The sequence below is a fragment of the Plectropomus leopardus genome, chromosome 17 (genome assembly GCF_008729295.1).
Source record: "Plectropomus leopardus isolate mb chromosome 17, YSFRI_Pleo_2.0, whole genome shotgun sequence".
In the NCBI taxonomy this organism is placed as follows: domain Eukaryota; kingdom Metazoa; phylum Chordata; class Actinopteri; order Perciformes; family Serranidae; genus Plectropomus; species Plectropomus leopardus.
In genome coordinates this window covers 11,600,166-11,617,135 of record NC_056479.1, presented here as the reverse complement: position 1 = coordinate 11,617,135, position 16,970 = coordinate 11,600,166, and the positions used below count along the sequence as shown (strand labels likewise).

The window sequence follows — 16,970 nt, the reverse complement described above, 5'->3', positions numbered from 1 at the left end:
CAGCACAGGTGGAACAAACCTCAATATGATGCTCATCCGATGATTCATCTTGAAACTGAGGTAAAACTCTGACAAGCAAAAATACAACTGTACAGTTGATAGTGAAAATCAGAATATTTTGCACTAGATATTTACCAGTCGTTATTTTGATTTGATCTTTTCTATATTTTTATTTTAGCCCACATTTACAAAAACAAAACAAAACAAAACAAACAGCGTGACTGTGGGCATTGGGTTGGGGTTTTTTTTTGTTTGTTTTTTTCATTTCATTTTTGGAAGACATGCTCACAAATTGTCATGCATTCATGTAGCAATTAATTGTCCTGCACCCATGTATGCATATTCTTTACAGCACACACAAGCTGAAACATACTCCAAAGGGACTTTCTTAAGGGAATAAAAGATTCCCTTTTACTACATGGAAATGTCCCTCCAGGAGCTACACTCATAGTGATTGTAGATATTATTATATTGGAAGCGGAAATATATTGCACTCACATAAAATATAGATTTAATTGTGGTGAATCAAAATGCGTGCAAAGTAGGCTTATAAGGCTGAGAGTAGTTGCCACTTAATTTTTTTAAAGCAGACCTCCTCTTTCCTGGGGGATTGACATTCTTTATTCTTTATTTTTAAGCTCAACATCTTTTTTCCCATGTTAACAATGATGAACAATTTACTGTAACTTTTGAACACAAGAGGACATTCAAACACTCTGAAAAATAAGAACAAGAGTCTGTTTTTATTTCAACTTCAGAGGATATTTGGAATAGCTCATGACGTAGGCGACTGGTCTTCTGCAACACATGCATCCCTGTAGCACTGAACATTGAATCTTTGAATGTTGTGTTGTGGCTTGTTATTTATAATTCTGATGTGCACAGTAGCATTAGTGTGTCATCTGTACAAACAAACAAAACAGGCCATTCAGTCAAGTTTTCTATTTGTTTTGGCTGAACTTGGTTGAAGAAATCAAAGTATCCGAGATAGATTATAGCTTTAAAGATCTAGCAATGTTTTAACCTTCTATGACCTCTTCTAACCAGCTCTCACACAGCTATTAAAATCAGGTGAGAACATCCTGTGGAACATAATGTTCATCAGAGACATAATGATAAAGAAGAGGAGGTCTGTTAAATTATCACTTCATTAACGACAATATTTTAAAACTGCATTGCGTCATTGTGTCGTCTTGCCAGAGTGAAAGATTTCCAGACTTAAAGCATGATTATAATGTCTGTTTAGTTGTTAGTTTTTGGAAATGGTTTTTTTTTTATTGTAATTTGATTCATTAAAGTGAATTATAGATCCCTCCTTCAGTCTGATCTGTTTTTTCTGCATGTTTATCAGCATCGTAGTCTAGCAGCAAAGAGCTACTGGCAAAACCATGTACAGCAGCGACAAAGTGAGGAAAAGAGAAGCAAGGTGAGTGCATCCATCCAGGAATAACTGATTAAGCTGAATTGAAGAAACTGGTAGGTAAGAAAAGACAACTGGAAAGGGATCTGGGTGTTAGATAAAACTGTGCCATCTTATTCGAGCAAAGGTGAAAGAAGTAGGCCTACTCAGATCTTTTATCTAAGTAAAAGTGGTAACAGTGTAAACATCTTGCATTACAAGTTAAAAGTCACACACTCAAAGTCTTTCTCAAGTAAAAGTGTTAGCATCAAAAGATACTTTGAATACCACAAGTATTCCACGGACCTTGTTTTGAGCAGTTTCATACACAATGTATTATTTGGTCCAGAAAGATTTTTCAGAAATAATAATAATTATCATTATTATTATTATCATAATTATAATATAACTTTATTCATTGAGCACCTTTAAAAACAGCTGTCTACAAAGGGCTTTGACAGACAAAGCAAAGGCCAGAACTCATGAAAAAATGAAAACAGACATCAACAATCAAGCCAAATGTAACCTTACTGGCTGGCTGCATATTGATACAAAATATAAATTACAGTAACATCACAATCAATATGCAAGAATAAGATGAGGAAAGATAGCCTATGTAATTTTGAGTGGGGGATGAACTGTACCTTTGAGTACGGTTGGATAAATGTATCTAGTTATATTTCACCACTTTTCTCCATTATTTATTTACAACAGAGTTTACCCAGAATCCAGTATACAATTGAATGTACCTGTCCCTCCAGAATTTCTAGGTGTATTTACCTTGCTTACTTACTACAATACAACTTAAAATGTAACTGACTATTAGAAGCCTATTTAGGCTCTGATGCTTGTAAAGGCTTTCATTTTTAATCATAACTCATATAAATAATAGTTAAAATTAACCTTGTGGATTAATATTTGCCTAGGTGCAATATTTGTACATTTGTAATTTCAGACAGTCACTGGGAGTCCCTGCACGCCTCCCCTCTGCAGCAGAAAGTGGTGTCTCGTGCAGACTGCTGTTGTCATTGGTCAGACAGCCGCTGACAAAAAGTGGGACGTTCCCGGAAAAATCGCTAACCGGAAAGGAAGGCCGGAGCCTCAGAAGAAGAAGACAGCCGCCGCCGATGAGACCAGCGAAAGAAGAAAAAGTACTGTAAGTCCAACCAGTTGAAATAAGAGAACATGGGGGTAAAGAGGAACACTGGTCGCATGCTGCACTTTTCTGTCGACGAGCTGTTAACCGTATTTATACACGCGTTGTCAAATTTTGGTCAAACGATCAGCCAAGCAGTAAGTCCGGGTTCAGTCGAAATGTCCATCAGACAGGATCGACAGAGGCTACGAGTTTCTAGCCCTGTGAGACAACCTAACATATCCAAAAAGCCTCATCGCGAAAATGACTGAGAAGCATATGCCATTATGTTTAAGCCAGCAGCAGACACAATAACAAACCTGAGTGTCCGACTTTGTCAAATGTCAAACAGCTGACGACGTGGGGCCGAGAAAAGGAAAGTTGTCTAATGACGTTTTCGACACTGGGCTATAGCTGCTAACCTAACGTTAGCTCACGGTATCAGGACTCAACTTTCAATTTCCAGAGTTTAGCATTAGTTTTTCTGTCGAAAATTCATGCTAGCAAGCTAGTGCTAATGCTAAAGCAACCGATAACGTCTATTACTGACGTTAGCTTGTCGACGTTAGTTGGCAAAGTGCTAATAACAATAGTCACTATTTTGCTTTCTCACGCTAAGTAATTGACTGCGTTCGCTTTATTTTGGCCGGCTAACCTTTGCTAACGATAACTTTATGTTACCCTTGTTAACCAGCATAGGTGCAGGTTTTAAAATGTGAAAATAATTTTAAAAAGCTAAAATACTGTCACCTGATGCTCCTCTACTCTTCCAGTGCATCTGGATTGGAAGTAGGAATTATTTCCACAATACAACATGAAAGAAGGATTTGTGTGTTGACAAAATTAGTTACGTTTACACCATAAATTAATACAGAAAAGGTACAAATTGTTGCCCGTATTTCCACAGGAATTCACAAAGTTCAATGTTTGATTCTAAAAAATTTCTGGTAGAGGACTCCACACCACCCATTTTATATGTGTCCTCCCTCATGAAAGTAGCAGTGGAATTTTATTTTGAAAAAAAAATACATTTACATCAACAATTGATGCAGGAAAGGAACAAATTAGTGCATGAAAATCCACCAAAATTCACAAATTTGTGTTTGATGCTCAAAATATTCTGGCAGACGACACCCAAACCCACCCTTTTATGTGTTTTCCCCTAATGTTGAAAGGAAATGTACACACTTGAGAAGGTCCATATTTGGGTTAGTAAGGTTATGCATTAGCTGATAAATGATTTTCATATCATCAAACAGCAAACCTGTCTCCAACAAATTAAGTCAGTTTATCACTCTGTTAAAGCTAACATTGTCTCAACCAGATAAAGGTAAACATTTTTAACATACTGACTTTTAAAATTTAAATCTAATCTAAACTTAACCATAAATGACAACATTTGTGGCATGCACACGTTTAGTAGGACATTGCTATGCTCATTTTGAGTCCATCCAGTTGCTAATATTTTGCTTTTACCCTGAAGTCACAGGTAACTTTCAAGCTACTTGGTTTTTTTTTTTCAAAAGGTATACTTTAAAAAATGTTGTTTGACAGCTTTTAACTTTCTTTGGAATTGCTATCATTGTAATGTTGGAATTTACAAGTTTACCTTGATGCTTTAACTTAGGCACTCATCTGAGGTAGTTCATGGGTTCACAGTTTCTCACAGTCAGGCCAGTAAATGCCAGCAAGCTTGTACTTTCACACATTAAGTGTCATAAAGATGTCATTACTGCTGACAGCATCTGTGTTGTAATTCTGCCAGTTTGCATTGCATATGTTATAATGTGTCTGCACGTGTGTCTCCTTACATTTAACAGGGAATATTTTCGCACATGTATGTGTCTTCATAGCTCCTATTTATGGGGGAACAAGGGGAACAGAGCCTGGACCTTTGAGACAGAGAAGGGATTTACTGTTACTTGCTTGAGCTCTCGCCAGGTTTATGGCATATGGACCTTGTCCTTCTAAAGTGGTGACGCATCACGAAGAACCAGCCTTACGCCCTGAGAAGGACTATGAATTTGTCCCCCATCTGTATACATAATATTTGTGTTTTTGTTTCTTGAGGACACCCTTCATCTTTTTTTTTTTATTCAGGCTATGTCTCAGCACTGTCTGACATTGTAGGTCAGTACTGTTGAACTGAAAACAAGGGCCTAGTGATGTATTTTAGTTTTCTAAAGTGTATTATGGTCTTGCATATATGTATTTAAGACCGTGGCGGTGAGCTGCCATCCATACATTTTCTGTATCTGCAGAAAGGAGCACATTTTTTTATGATTCATTAAAGGTGTTCATTGAAAAAAACAAGATGGGCACAAAGGCAAGTTGTGGGACCATATCTTAGAGTGCATGCATGTGTGCAGTTGGGATTTTGTGTTAATTTTAACTAGATTTTAATGCATAAAGGAAGATATTGTAAGATAATCTCTTCCTTTGGATTTTCAAATGCCATGTTTAGATAGGAAAACTTTGCAAGACTTAGTCTATACTGTAAGGTAATTTGGTGAGCAATTATGTAACTTGATACCTTAAACTACTATTGTTAATTTATTTTTCAGTTTGTAAACAGTTTTAGTTTTGAATGTTTTGCTGTTATTTCACAGGGAGGTACAGGATTTGGTTGAACCTATGAATTTGCTATATTTGTCTGCTTGGGTACAGAGTGTTTCACACATAAGTCACAAGAAAAGGAAGTCCCTGTGATTTCCTATTGGCCTGGCTAACTGCTAGATGAGTATCATGTTTGCTTTTCCTGTGTTGCGTCCCCAGTTTCCCTGTCACTGCTTCCAAAGCCATTCTTTATTAGAAACTTAAATTGGTGAATGGCTTACCTTAGATCAGGAGCATTTCCTGTTTCATTAGAGATCCCAAGGATTGTTCTGTTATAGTGTCTTTGTTGTTGTTGTCTGGGGGGCAAAATGTCACACATGAAAGCTTTTCACCAGTAATGTCTAGGTCTTAAATATATTGTTTCATTGGTTGCAGTTACATGGAAATCTGCTGCTTTCATGCAAGTGCCTGACCATTTGGTGTAATAGACAAAAGGAGGATGGTGATACAGCCCCTCATATCAGACACCAGCAGTTCCTCCAGGACCCCACCCTTAAAATTAAGTGAGCAGCACAAGTCCCAGCCTGTGTTCTTAAAACTGGAATAGTGACGCCAGCTGCAAAGGTTGTTTGAAAGCTACTTAAAAGGAATGTGTGACTGAGTTCATATTTTTCATTACATGTGCTCTCTTAAGCGTGCAAATTATATGTTGAGCCTATTTTTGTAATCAATAGCTACCTAAGTTCCTTGCAAAGAACTTATCCTGCAATAGATTTTATATTGAGTGGCCTGCTGCAAAGGAAAAAATAACTAGATATTTTTCTTCTTTAAATATTGCAAAAAAAGGAAGCTTCTAAACGAGTGCACTCATCAGTAATCCAATGGGATCTTTCCATTGGATTACTGATGAGTGCACTCGTTTAGAAGGATTTCCATTTTAGGATTTTTGAAGCCTAAATGCAATCACCAGAAGTAAAAAGCTAATGCTAGGCAATCAACAAACTACACTGCAGTTGCATGACTTAATGTCACCAACCACAATAAGGCTGTAAAGCCGTGCTCACCATGATGTCGTTCCACAGTCTCATTTAACCACATGCTAGCAACAGCCTTTTTAAAGAACCATCAAGGCTTCAATATTCACGAGTAGGGTATTTACTGATGTTCTTTATGTCATAGAACAAAACTTAAAAGTCACTTAAGCCTGTGTTAACCTTTGACATTATTTCAGGTACCTAACCAAAAACCTGTTCAAAAAACCCACTGACTTCAAGATGACGGAACCAGAAGTGCCAAAATAAAAAATTAGGACTCATTATTACTATCATTAATAAAGATGAAACAAATGCAATTCTATTGCAGGTCGTGGTAAAAAAAAAAGCACTCACAATAAGTTAGTCATGGTGAATTTCCATTATTAGGATAATCGTGAATATCAAGTCCAGCAGCACCCAAAGAGACAACAGGCAGACAACAGCAGGCAGTATACAACCCAACTGAAAATAGCAACAAAGGTCTTGATTAAGCATCTTTATATTTCAAATAGCCTGGCTTTTTTAAAAACAGTCTTTGAAACAGGTTTTGAATTTGAATAACACTGCCATAAGTTGTGTGTACCTGTGTAGTCATTTAATTTGTGCACCTGTTCTCATATTTAGGTGTTAAATGTGCTGCAATCTCTGCTAAGTGCTTGGATATCATGCTTGCAGCAAAGTATACAGGAGGCCACGATGAATATTTCACAGGCTCTCCCTCTAGTCTGCTCCCTCCTCTTGCCTTTTCTCCTCCCCCTTTCACTGACCCATGTGCCACCGTCTCTCTGTGACCCACTTCCCTGTGGAGGTCTTCAGAGCCCATTAGGGATGCCATCAAAGCGACCGTCGCAGGCTGTTTAAGATGTGTGCAGGTCTGTCTCAGTGCAACAAAGAGCCTCTGATTGCATGATAGACAGCCACTTTAACTTTTTGATCAATGTTGATATTTTGGCACTTAACAGTTGACAACATCAGTTAGTATGTGAGTAGTGTGGGTATGGATTAAATGTTTATTTTTCTATTAATGGTGTATTAGTAGCAAAAACAAATCATCAACACAGGACACATATTCTGCTTTATCTTCTATAGGCGACTCTTTCTGTCAGTTAAACCCCCCTGCACTGTATTCCTTCCATGAATGGCTGCAGTACAATATATTTGTGCTGGCCAAAATTGAAAATAGTGACCACAAATATAAAATTATTGTGCTTCATAACGAAACCTTGTTGGCCCGTTGTTGCTCTAGGTCTATATTACCCATCTGTTTTGTCCAAACTGTCCTTAGTAATCTCACTGAGCAAAATTAACAATTTTTAAAGTTGTCAGTGTGATGAAGGCTTACTTTTCTGCAAAAATGTACATGCATGACTTGCATATCTTATTTATAATAAAATTCCGGCTAATTGTTTACAAAATGTCATTCTTTTCACATCTTCTGTTCAAGAAAAGCAATTAGGCCACATTCTCAGCATTTGCTTGTCAGTGTGTTTTGGAGGTCTGTTTCCAAAGACCCATTCAACCCTCTTCTATTTTTTTCTTTCTCTATTGAGGAATTTAACAGGTGAGAGCCCGGCTCTGCTGCTTGCAATCAAATGAGTTCAGACTAACTGTGCGACCCAGTGAACAGAGTGCCTTTATTCCTTCTCCAACGGCTGCGGCTGTGAAGGATTCCCTCTGCTCTCCCAGGCCTTGTGACAGTGTGTGTCTGCTAGTTAAAGAGTCCAGTGAGACCTTAAGTGCCCGGCTGATGATGTCTGCTCTAGTTGTGTAAGGAGTACTTGCATGTACCCTACGTAAAATCTTTATCAAAAGTTAACAGATTTAGTAACATGCTGAATTTGGAGAATACTTCTTAAATCACAACATGTAAAGCCAACTTGGTTTTTCATTTGGTAAAAAGGGAAAACGGTAAAGGAACTGCTCTGGGTTGCTGCAGCTATGTGTAAGTTCTCTAATAAGTTAAGACAAAAAGTTGACACTCGAGGTGCACCAGTTAGTTACTAATCCAGCTACTAGTATTAGTTGCACCAGGACTACTTTGGGTACAGCTTAACTATTATCGACATAAAGTCATAACAAAGGCAAGTGTGCATCACATTTCAAACTGACATGAGCCACTCGGCATTGTTGCACATAGTAGTAAGCTAGATCAATATTGAAATGTAATGTGTCATATAATGTGTTGCAAAATAGCATGCAGGTAATGAAAAAAAAAGATGCTTTGTGGCAGAAGAACTTCAGTTTTACGATTATTGAGTCTAATTATGTGACATTTTATGCTTTACATGTACCCTACGGGCATGTTTAATGAGTTGTTACTCAGACTTGTGTTGTCATTTATCTTTGTGATGCAACCAGTTTTATTTTTAAAATGCATGAATCAAAACTTGGTTACAATTTACGGTATAACTAGGCTAAGCTTGAACTTACATACAGTTTGTGCAGCAGGCTGCTGGTATTTGTTTTTATTTCCCATAATGCTATGTGACAGTGATTTCTCAACTTAAACTGCAAAACATAATGGGAGACCTGCAGAGCAGAAATTTGGTCACATAATGAACATATGCAGCATGGTTGGTATACCGTCAAATGAAATATGGCAGTTCTGAATATTTTATGGACAGAGCCATTATCTCCTGTCACATGCTGAAGCTTAAGTCCGGCTAAGCTACGAGCTGAGAAAAAGTACAACCAAACTCTTAAGACTATCCCCGGTGACGTCTTAACTTCAGTTTTCCTCATTCTCGACATTTCCCTTCTCCTTCAGGAATAGTCTCACCTCCTCTTATCTTCAGTATGCATTGTGTTTCTGCATTAAGTTGTCCAAGTGACAACACAAAGGCTATCCCAAGTTTTTACATGCTCAGCAGTAAAAAGTCTTCTGCAATCTTCACTTCCTGCTTTGAGCTGAGTTGTGTTTCCTGTCCTTTGACCAAGCAGAAGCTAGCTGACCTCATGAGTATCATCCAACTGAAAAAAAAGATTGGGCAAGATTTCATGTATGCAAAACAGACCCAAGTTAAGAGAAGAAAGCGTTGGCTTTGAATGCTGTTATCATGTGAAGATATGTGACTTTTGTGGGACAAGTTACAATGAATGAAATACCGTGGAAACTTTGAAGACAACCTGTGGCGCAGGTTCCTCTTTGTACTGATTGTTAAGTACCTAAAATCCACAAGAAGACTAAATCCTTGCAAAAAAATGTGGTTGCCAGAGGTTGCAATGTTAAAAATGTTTTATTTTTGACTCACCAATTAATGTTTCATTACCTGGTTTTGGTATCGCTGCTTAGAAACCGCCACAAAGATCTTAACAGCATGTAGTCAGGGTTTCTGACTGTGGCCAGATATCTGTCAGAGATGACTCATAGGAACAAGTGTGTGGAGGCTTAGGCATGGCGGGAGTGTTTGGGCAATATTTAATTCTCTTTTGTATAGTTTATATAGCTTTTCAATTTCTTTAATTTTACTTTTGTTTAATGTACACATGCTTCCGACACCTTCTTTTTATAATTTATATATTTGATTTTTTAGACATGCTTGTTTATTCGGTATATACAGTTCTTTTAAGCAGCTAAAGCAAAGCAAAAAGTAAGAATTTAATTCACATGTCAAAAAACATACTCTATTAGGACAAGCTCAGTTATACATAACACTTGGGTGCTCTTTTCTAGCACTTGTTTATTCTAAACACGGTTAAATAATAAACTCTTTAAGTGGAGGCCCAGCCCCAGTGTGATGCATGTCAACAATTTAAACTCTTAATCGTCAGATGGTAATCTTAGCTAAAACAAAAGCTTTAGTGCAGACATATTTTACAGGTAACCTATATTTTTACTTGATTTATTACTGTTATTGACCACTGACACAGGAAATCAAAGAATTCAGCTTTGTTTGTTTTTCTAAGGCAACACTGACTATAATATTCAGCAGATAACGTGATTGTTTTAACGGAGTTAAACTTAACATTCTGCATGCTTTGTGTTTTCCAGCTCCCACTGGTGAGGTCTCCTCTTCCTTTGGCACATCTACCTGCCTGATCCAAACTTGCCCCCTGTCTAGCTCAGCCTCACCCATTCCCTGCACCAAGCCCCAGCCTAAAGTCAACCAGACATCCTCCCTCTTCTTCCAGCTTCTTCTTTCTACAGATTTTCAACACAGCACGATGGCAGGGCGAGGCGGACCAGCACGAACCAACGGCACTGCAGCAAGCAACAAGATTTGCCAGTTTAAACTCGTGCTGTTGGGGGAATCAGCGGTGGGGAAGTCCAGCTTGGTGCTGCGCTTTGTCAAAGGCCAGTTCCACGAGTACCAGGAGAGCACCATTGGAGGTGAGGGGTTTTGTGTTTTGATTACCAGGATTGCATCTGCTCTCTGTTATGATTTAATAGCATCATAGCTGTACATCTTTTCAGCTGTAATTCATGGCTCAAAGGGATGAAAGGGTAGAAATTAAATGATTTGAAACTTATATTACAAAACTTTCATATGAATTTTCACACCCAAACAATGATAACAGAATTATTACACGACCCGTCCAGTTTTCATTCTGTTTTGTGAAGAATGTATTACTTTCATAAGTGTATCTTGTGGCTCTACAGAACTACTCTACTTTCTTGTATTCACTCTAAAACGATTTCAGCATGTCAATGGACAAAGCATGAATGCTGAAGCAGAAAAAAACATGTCTCTGCCAGTACAGAGGAACTGCTTGCTTGCAGGTCTTAATCTTTTCTGTTGTCAGAGCCTGTGCAGGGGAAGGAGTGGCAGAACCAGTTCTTTGCAGCTGATCACCTGACTCCCCCTTAAGCCACCGAGCTCCTCACACATGGCAGACATAAATATTGATTTGCAGACACAAATTGAATTTCTTAATATTTTTAGACAATAAAGAGCTGCAAATGGACAGAAAATGATTTTAGGTTGTCGTCTGTAAACACCGGTTCTTCAGCGGAGGAGCGAGGTGAATTGAAACAGGAAGGAATTGAGACAACAATGGGGATTTCCTGGACCTCCTTTAGATCACTGAAGCTGGTGAAAGAGTATTGTTACATTTTAAAACAAGAATATAATAATCTGTATCTTTGACGTTTTGCAGTGTGGTGGTTACATGTGTTTGTTTTTCTGCTTTATGGTGATTGCAGCTAGAGGGCTTCAGGAGTAAACTTTTAACTGGGATGTTGAGTGTATGTGCTCTTTCCAGCTGGGAAAACAACAGTGACAGATTTAAAGTGGGGCTGCTGACTTCTGAGACTGCGCTCGTTGCTTCTCGCCCACTGACCTCCTACAGTCTCAACTCTCAGAAGTGTCTGAGTCCTTCAGCTTATTGCCGTAAATGATAATTTGCTCTTTTTTTTTCAACATGCTGCATTTAATATGTTTTACCATGTACATACAGTATACTCATATTTTTACATAAAGACGCTGAAACACTTAGGCTGTGGTTTGGATATCAGTGCAGCCTTTTTTCAAAGTTGACTTGAAATATAAGTGTGAAGTCTAAAACCCTTACAAACACTTATTGATGAACTTATTATTGATCATTAATGTGGTTTATGATCAGTTGAGGAAATTGCTTATTATTTGTGTCCCTAGGATCTTGGGCTGCATCCAACTTTTCATTAATGATTAATCTGCTGATTACAGAGCCCAAGATGACGTCTTCAAGTTGCTTGTTTTGACTGAACAACAGTCTAAATCTGACAGATAATTAATGAACATTGATGTAAAACAAAGGAAAACAGCAGATGGAAGAGGAAGAACTAGTGAACGTTTGACATTCTTGACTTGAAAAATAACTGGATCGGTTACATTTTTGTTGATATTAATCAACTAACCTAATCTAACCTTAGGTTAGTTGGTGACTCTGACGCTGCTCATAGGTGTGAATGTGAGCCTGAGTAGTTGTCTGTCGCTATGTGTCAGCCCTGTGATTCTCTGGTGACCTGTCCAGGGTGCACCCCGCCCCTCATCCAATGTCAGCTGGGATAGGCTCCAGCCTCCATGCAACCCTTAACAGGATAAGCAGTCATGGATAATGAATTAACAAATTAAATAATCTGCTAATTATTTCAGCTGTAATGGTAGACTTCAAGCTACAGTTGGTAATTTTTATGAAAATAATTATGTACCCTATTTGTTGGAACTATCACTTTTTTCTTAAAGAAGTAAGCAAGACAGATAGTTTGCGAAAAAAGAAAAGTGCCTCTTACAACTGCCTCTAATGGTGCTAACGAGAAGCTATCACAGCGCACCAAAAACAAACCATCAAAAACAATCATTTCAGTTGCTCCATGAAATGCAGTCAAACTGTCAAAGTAGGCAGCCCTGATCAGATGTGAAGGAAAAGTCTTTGACTGCATGGCTCGGCACTTCGTTTAACTGTTTCCAACATGGCGGCCGGGTCGCACACTTTCTCGTTTTACAGCGTAACAGTACACTAAAATATGTTTCAGAAAACATTTGTAGCAAGAAATAGGCAGTGCGGTTTGCTTGATGTTTGCTCAGCACTATCTAGTTTGACAATTTGACTGCAGCTCACAAGCAGTAACTTACAGCTGCATTACAGATTCCTCCGCTCTCATTGGTTGTTTTCATTCAGTGGTAAGGCCAATTGAAGTGCTACAAGACAGTAGAGTCGGCAGGGCAATTTTTTTTTTCACAGATTTTCTGTCTCACTTTGTGCTTTGTAGATATAGTAACAGTTTCAGCAAATATGGTGTTTTAAAAAAATAAAAGTTACCAAGTACAGCTTTAATCTGGTAAACTGAGATTATGTGTCTGGTTTAATGCTATGAAGACATTTATATTTGAAGTAGCAGCAGAACTTTTTGTCTCATTTCCTTTTTGCCTTATTTCGAAGCAACATTTCATTTCCACGTTTCCGATGTTTTATGAGTAATGTGGCTGTAGGATGTGGGGACAGGATGCTCAGTGCTTGCACTCACCAAACGAGTCAGCATGTTTTATATTCTACTGAGCCTTGTGGTCAGCTACATGCCTGGTCAAAGATTACAAAGCTTTAAAGTATGTGCGAGTGCTCAGTTTCTGTCATGTGACAGTCGGCTGAGTAAGCGGGTTGTATGCACTTGTGCCTGCTCATTATGTGCTGCAGTATGTTTTTACTATACACATTATTTCTTTTTTCTCTGTGGTATATTTCCATGACTCTACATTATTACCCTTTCCTGACATGTTTTCTTACTTGTTTTTGTAATTCTAGGCAGTACCAGCCAGAATAGTGCTGTGCCATGCACCATAGCCCCCTGTATTTCATTTAAGTTGTTAAACTTGAATATTTGCTATCAGCTTTCTGATTTGAGTCATTTTCTTTCCAGCTGCCTTTCTCACACAGACGGTTTGTTTGGACGATACAACAGTCAAGTTTGAGATCTGGGACACTGCAGGACAGGAACGGTATCACAGCTTGGCGCCCATGTACTACAGGGGAGCCCAGGCCGCCATCGTGGTCTACGATATCACCAACACAGTAAGTCACATGGCCAAGGACAGGACATCTGCCATGACTGTCTTACGTCATTTGTTTGCTAACCCTTGTCTTCCAGTTTGGGTTGATGATTGCTTAATTCAAGAGACAACTCCAGACCTTTGCTCTGACAGTCATATGTAACATGTAGAAGTTACGTCAGGGATTTAAACTTTAAAAGCACAGCATTATATGTTTATGCTTTGTTTTTTTTTTTAAGGATACATTCACACGTGCAAAGAACTGGGTGAAGGAGCTCCAGCGACAAGCCAGCCCAAATATTGTTATTGCACTGGCAGGAAACAAAGCAGACCTGGCCAACAAGAGAGCCATAGATTTCCAGGTAAAACGGGATTTTTTTTTTTTTTTTTACAGACTGATGTCAGAGTTTACAAATAAATTAAAAATAAATTTATTAAAATTAATTCTTGAATAAATTCAAATAAGCTGAGAATGTATTTGTTGCCGTTTGTATTTATTTCTTTAGGAAGCACAAGCATATGCAGATGACAACAGTTTGCTCTTCATGGAGACTTCAGCCAAGACTGCTATGAATGTCAATGAGATTTTTATGGCTATAGGTAAGTGCTCCCCAAAACTGACAGGGACACGATGATCAGTATTCATTGATCTGTAGATCAACAGAAAAAAAACTGCAATTATCAGTCAGTCTGTTAATGTTAAACTTTAGGCAGCAACTAAAGGTTATTTTCATCGTTGATTATGACAATTTATGTTTATGATTTATTTATTAAAAGTGCATGCGTGTGTGCGTGTCAAATGCTGGGAATGTTATTTGCCAGAGCTCAAGGTGCAGTCTTCAAATTCAGTTTTAATTGACCGTCACTCAAAACCTCCTAAAATTCACTTCATTGTAATGCAAGACAAGAAAAAACAGGAAATCTTCGCACTTCAGACACAGGAACCAGAGAGTGTTTGCTTAAAAAATTACTTAAATGATTGATTTTGATAGATTTTGATTGAAATGACGATTTTTAAAATAGTTAACAATTATTTTTCTGTTTTAAATTTCAGCTCTTTTTAAGAATATCAAAGGTAAAATGACAAATGTTTAATAGTTTGATATACGGGTAGGTAATTAGGCCAAAATCTTCTGTCACGATAACGGTAAATATCCATATACAGTAATTGTTGTGGGAACTCAATTAGGAAATAGTTTGAAAAAAACATACCACACTGTCTGTCAGACATATCACATTTGACTCTTTTCATGTAAACAATGAAATAAAGAAACACATTTGACGACACTTTAAGTTAAAAACAAGGACTCATACAAATAAAGTTCTTTGAAAATGTGAGATACCAGCCCTGACCTGCTACATGGCCTGCCCCATATATCTTCTGCTGTAGAAATTGTATTGCCAAATTTTAACTGGACGCATTTTTATAATTGCGTATCGTCCAACCCTTGTTACAGACGATAGAACTTACTGCTTTTTCTTGTCTTGCAGTACAGTGAATTGAATATCTTTGCATATTCACTATTTTCTGCACTTTAAGAGTCAAAATTTAACAGTAATTATCAGAATCATCAATAATGAAAAGAGTTATTTGTTGCCTAAGTGCAGAAATTGATAAGTTCTTCTTCTAACCCAAAACAGCCAAGAAGCTTCCTAAGAACGAGCCTCAGGGCGGAGCGGGCCCAGGTGGGCGAGCCAGAGGCGGCGTGGACCTACAGGAAGCTGCACCACAGGGCAGAAGCGGCCAGTGCTGTGGGGGCGGGAACTAACTAACACGACGAGTCAGCTGATCCAACCAATCTACAGCTTCGATCAACCAGACCAGATATTAGCCAGCTGTCAAACAATGCCCCATTGGTCAAACCAAACCACGGTCGGACCAACCACCCTATGAGCAACAACAGCACCAATTAACTGTTTGGCAAACGAGTCCACTGGCCAGTAAACTGCCAGACCCCCTCTGACGGTTGAACCAACCAACAGACCAAGAAATCCACCCACAGGCTTATTTACAGAATCATGTTTTAACCCCTGGACTTGCCAATCCATGACCTCTCTAATGATGATGGACACTTGACATCACTTTAGAGGGGAAAAAAAAAAGGTCCCATTCGTGGAAGAAGGAAAAAAAAAATCGGTCATTACCAATGGCACTTTATAGGGCCATCTTGCTCACCTTTTTGTTTCTGTGTTTGTGTAGAGAGAAAAAAAAATGAAAGCAACAGGAAGGAATAAAAAGAGGCTTGTTGGCCCTGTCCTTTCTCTTCTGCCCCCTGCTTTCTCATGCACCTTACAATTCATAAGTATGTCCATCGTGGTCTTATGAGGCTGTTTAAACTCCAGGTGCATGCAGCAGTCCTTCACTTTTCTGTCTTGTTCCTGGTGAGCTTCCTGGAAAAGATGAAAAGAGAGAAGGTTCCTAACAGGAGAACGGGAATGGACAGATATTTCCTTCTTAATAGAGCTGTGTAGATTGAATTATTACATTGTTATTGTTATCACTATTATTATTACTTCTTTTGACACAGGCTGTTCTGTATGATTTTAAAGCCTTCAAGGTTTTACAATCATCCATCTATGTTATAAAACCATATACAGTGAATAGTACTTTAACATTGTCACCCATAAGTAATTTTAGCATTAATGTAATGTTTTGGAATCATCAGTGTACAATGATAAAAACATAAAGCAAGATTTCTTGACCAAAATCACAACTGTGTATTGACAACATTGCTGTATTTGTATCAGACTTTTCAAGTTTATAATCAATCAGTAGTTATTGTCGAAACAATATCTTCCCAATCTCTACAGGATGTTTTGTCAACCTTAATTATTTTGTGATGAATTTTTTTTTTTTTTTTATGTCTTAATCTTTTTTTTTTCTCTGAAGATCTATGGTATTAAATGCACTGGTTCTGTCTCATCATCTTTGTGAATTGAGATGTTATCATCAGCTTCCTTTCTTTTTTCTTTTCTCTCTCTTTGTTTTTACTCTTCATATCAGGGAGGGATTGCTTTCAACTGTGTTGTCATCCTGTTATGGCATCAACAACTAGCACAACAGTACCTGCACAGCAGCCGCTGCTGTTAGGTGGGTGGGGGTGGGTGGGGAGGGTGGGATCATGGGTGGAGACAGAAGAGAAAAAACAAAATGTAATTTTACCAATAAACAAGGGGAAGGTATCTTTTCTGTATGCCTGTTTAATCATTTCACCTTATCCAAATAATAATCATTTGTCAGCTAACAGTGAAACGATTGATAATCTTTTATTCAAACAAGTTTCAGAAAACATAAAATATTATAATTAGATCTATATAATATATAAATTAAGTGGCATAATTTTACTTATGTTTAGATTTAACCAGTGTGAAAACATTAA

At 38.0% G+C, this 16,970-nt stretch overlaps 1 protein-coding gene across 1 annotated transcript; it reads left to right on the top strand.

The window, feature by feature from the left end:
- The first annotated feature begins 2,456 nt into the window (after positions 1-2,456).
- Positions 2,457-16,693, top strand: rab5c (RAB5C, member RAS oncogene family). Its single transcript, XM_042505002.1, has 6 exons — positions 2,457-2,555; positions 10,116-10,454; positions 13,461-13,612; positions 13,830-13,952; positions 14,097-14,190; positions 15,232-16,693. Exons 2-6 carry the CDS (start codon positions 10,289-10,291, stop codon positions 15,357-15,359), a joined length of 663 nt encoding a protein of 220 aa, XP_042360936.1. The 5' UTR covers positions 2,457-2,555; positions 10,116-10,288; the 3' UTR covers positions 15,360-16,693.
- Positions 16,694-16,970: the final 277 nt, after the last annotated feature.

Excerpts from the sequence above, each read along its gene's own strand:
- rab5c (XM_042505002.1), top strand. The coding sequence starts at position 10,289 with ATGGCAGGGCGAGGCGGACCAGCACGAACCAACGGCACTGCAGCAAGC. Across the intron at positions 10,455-13,460 it reads CCAGGAGAGCACCATTGGAG|CTGCCTTTCTCACACAGACG; the intron begins GTGAGGGGTTTT and ends TTTTCTTTCCAG. Across the intron at positions 13,613-13,829 it reads TCTACGATATCACCAACACA|GATACATTCACACGTGCAAA; the intron begins GTAAGTCACATG and ends TTTTTTTTTAAG.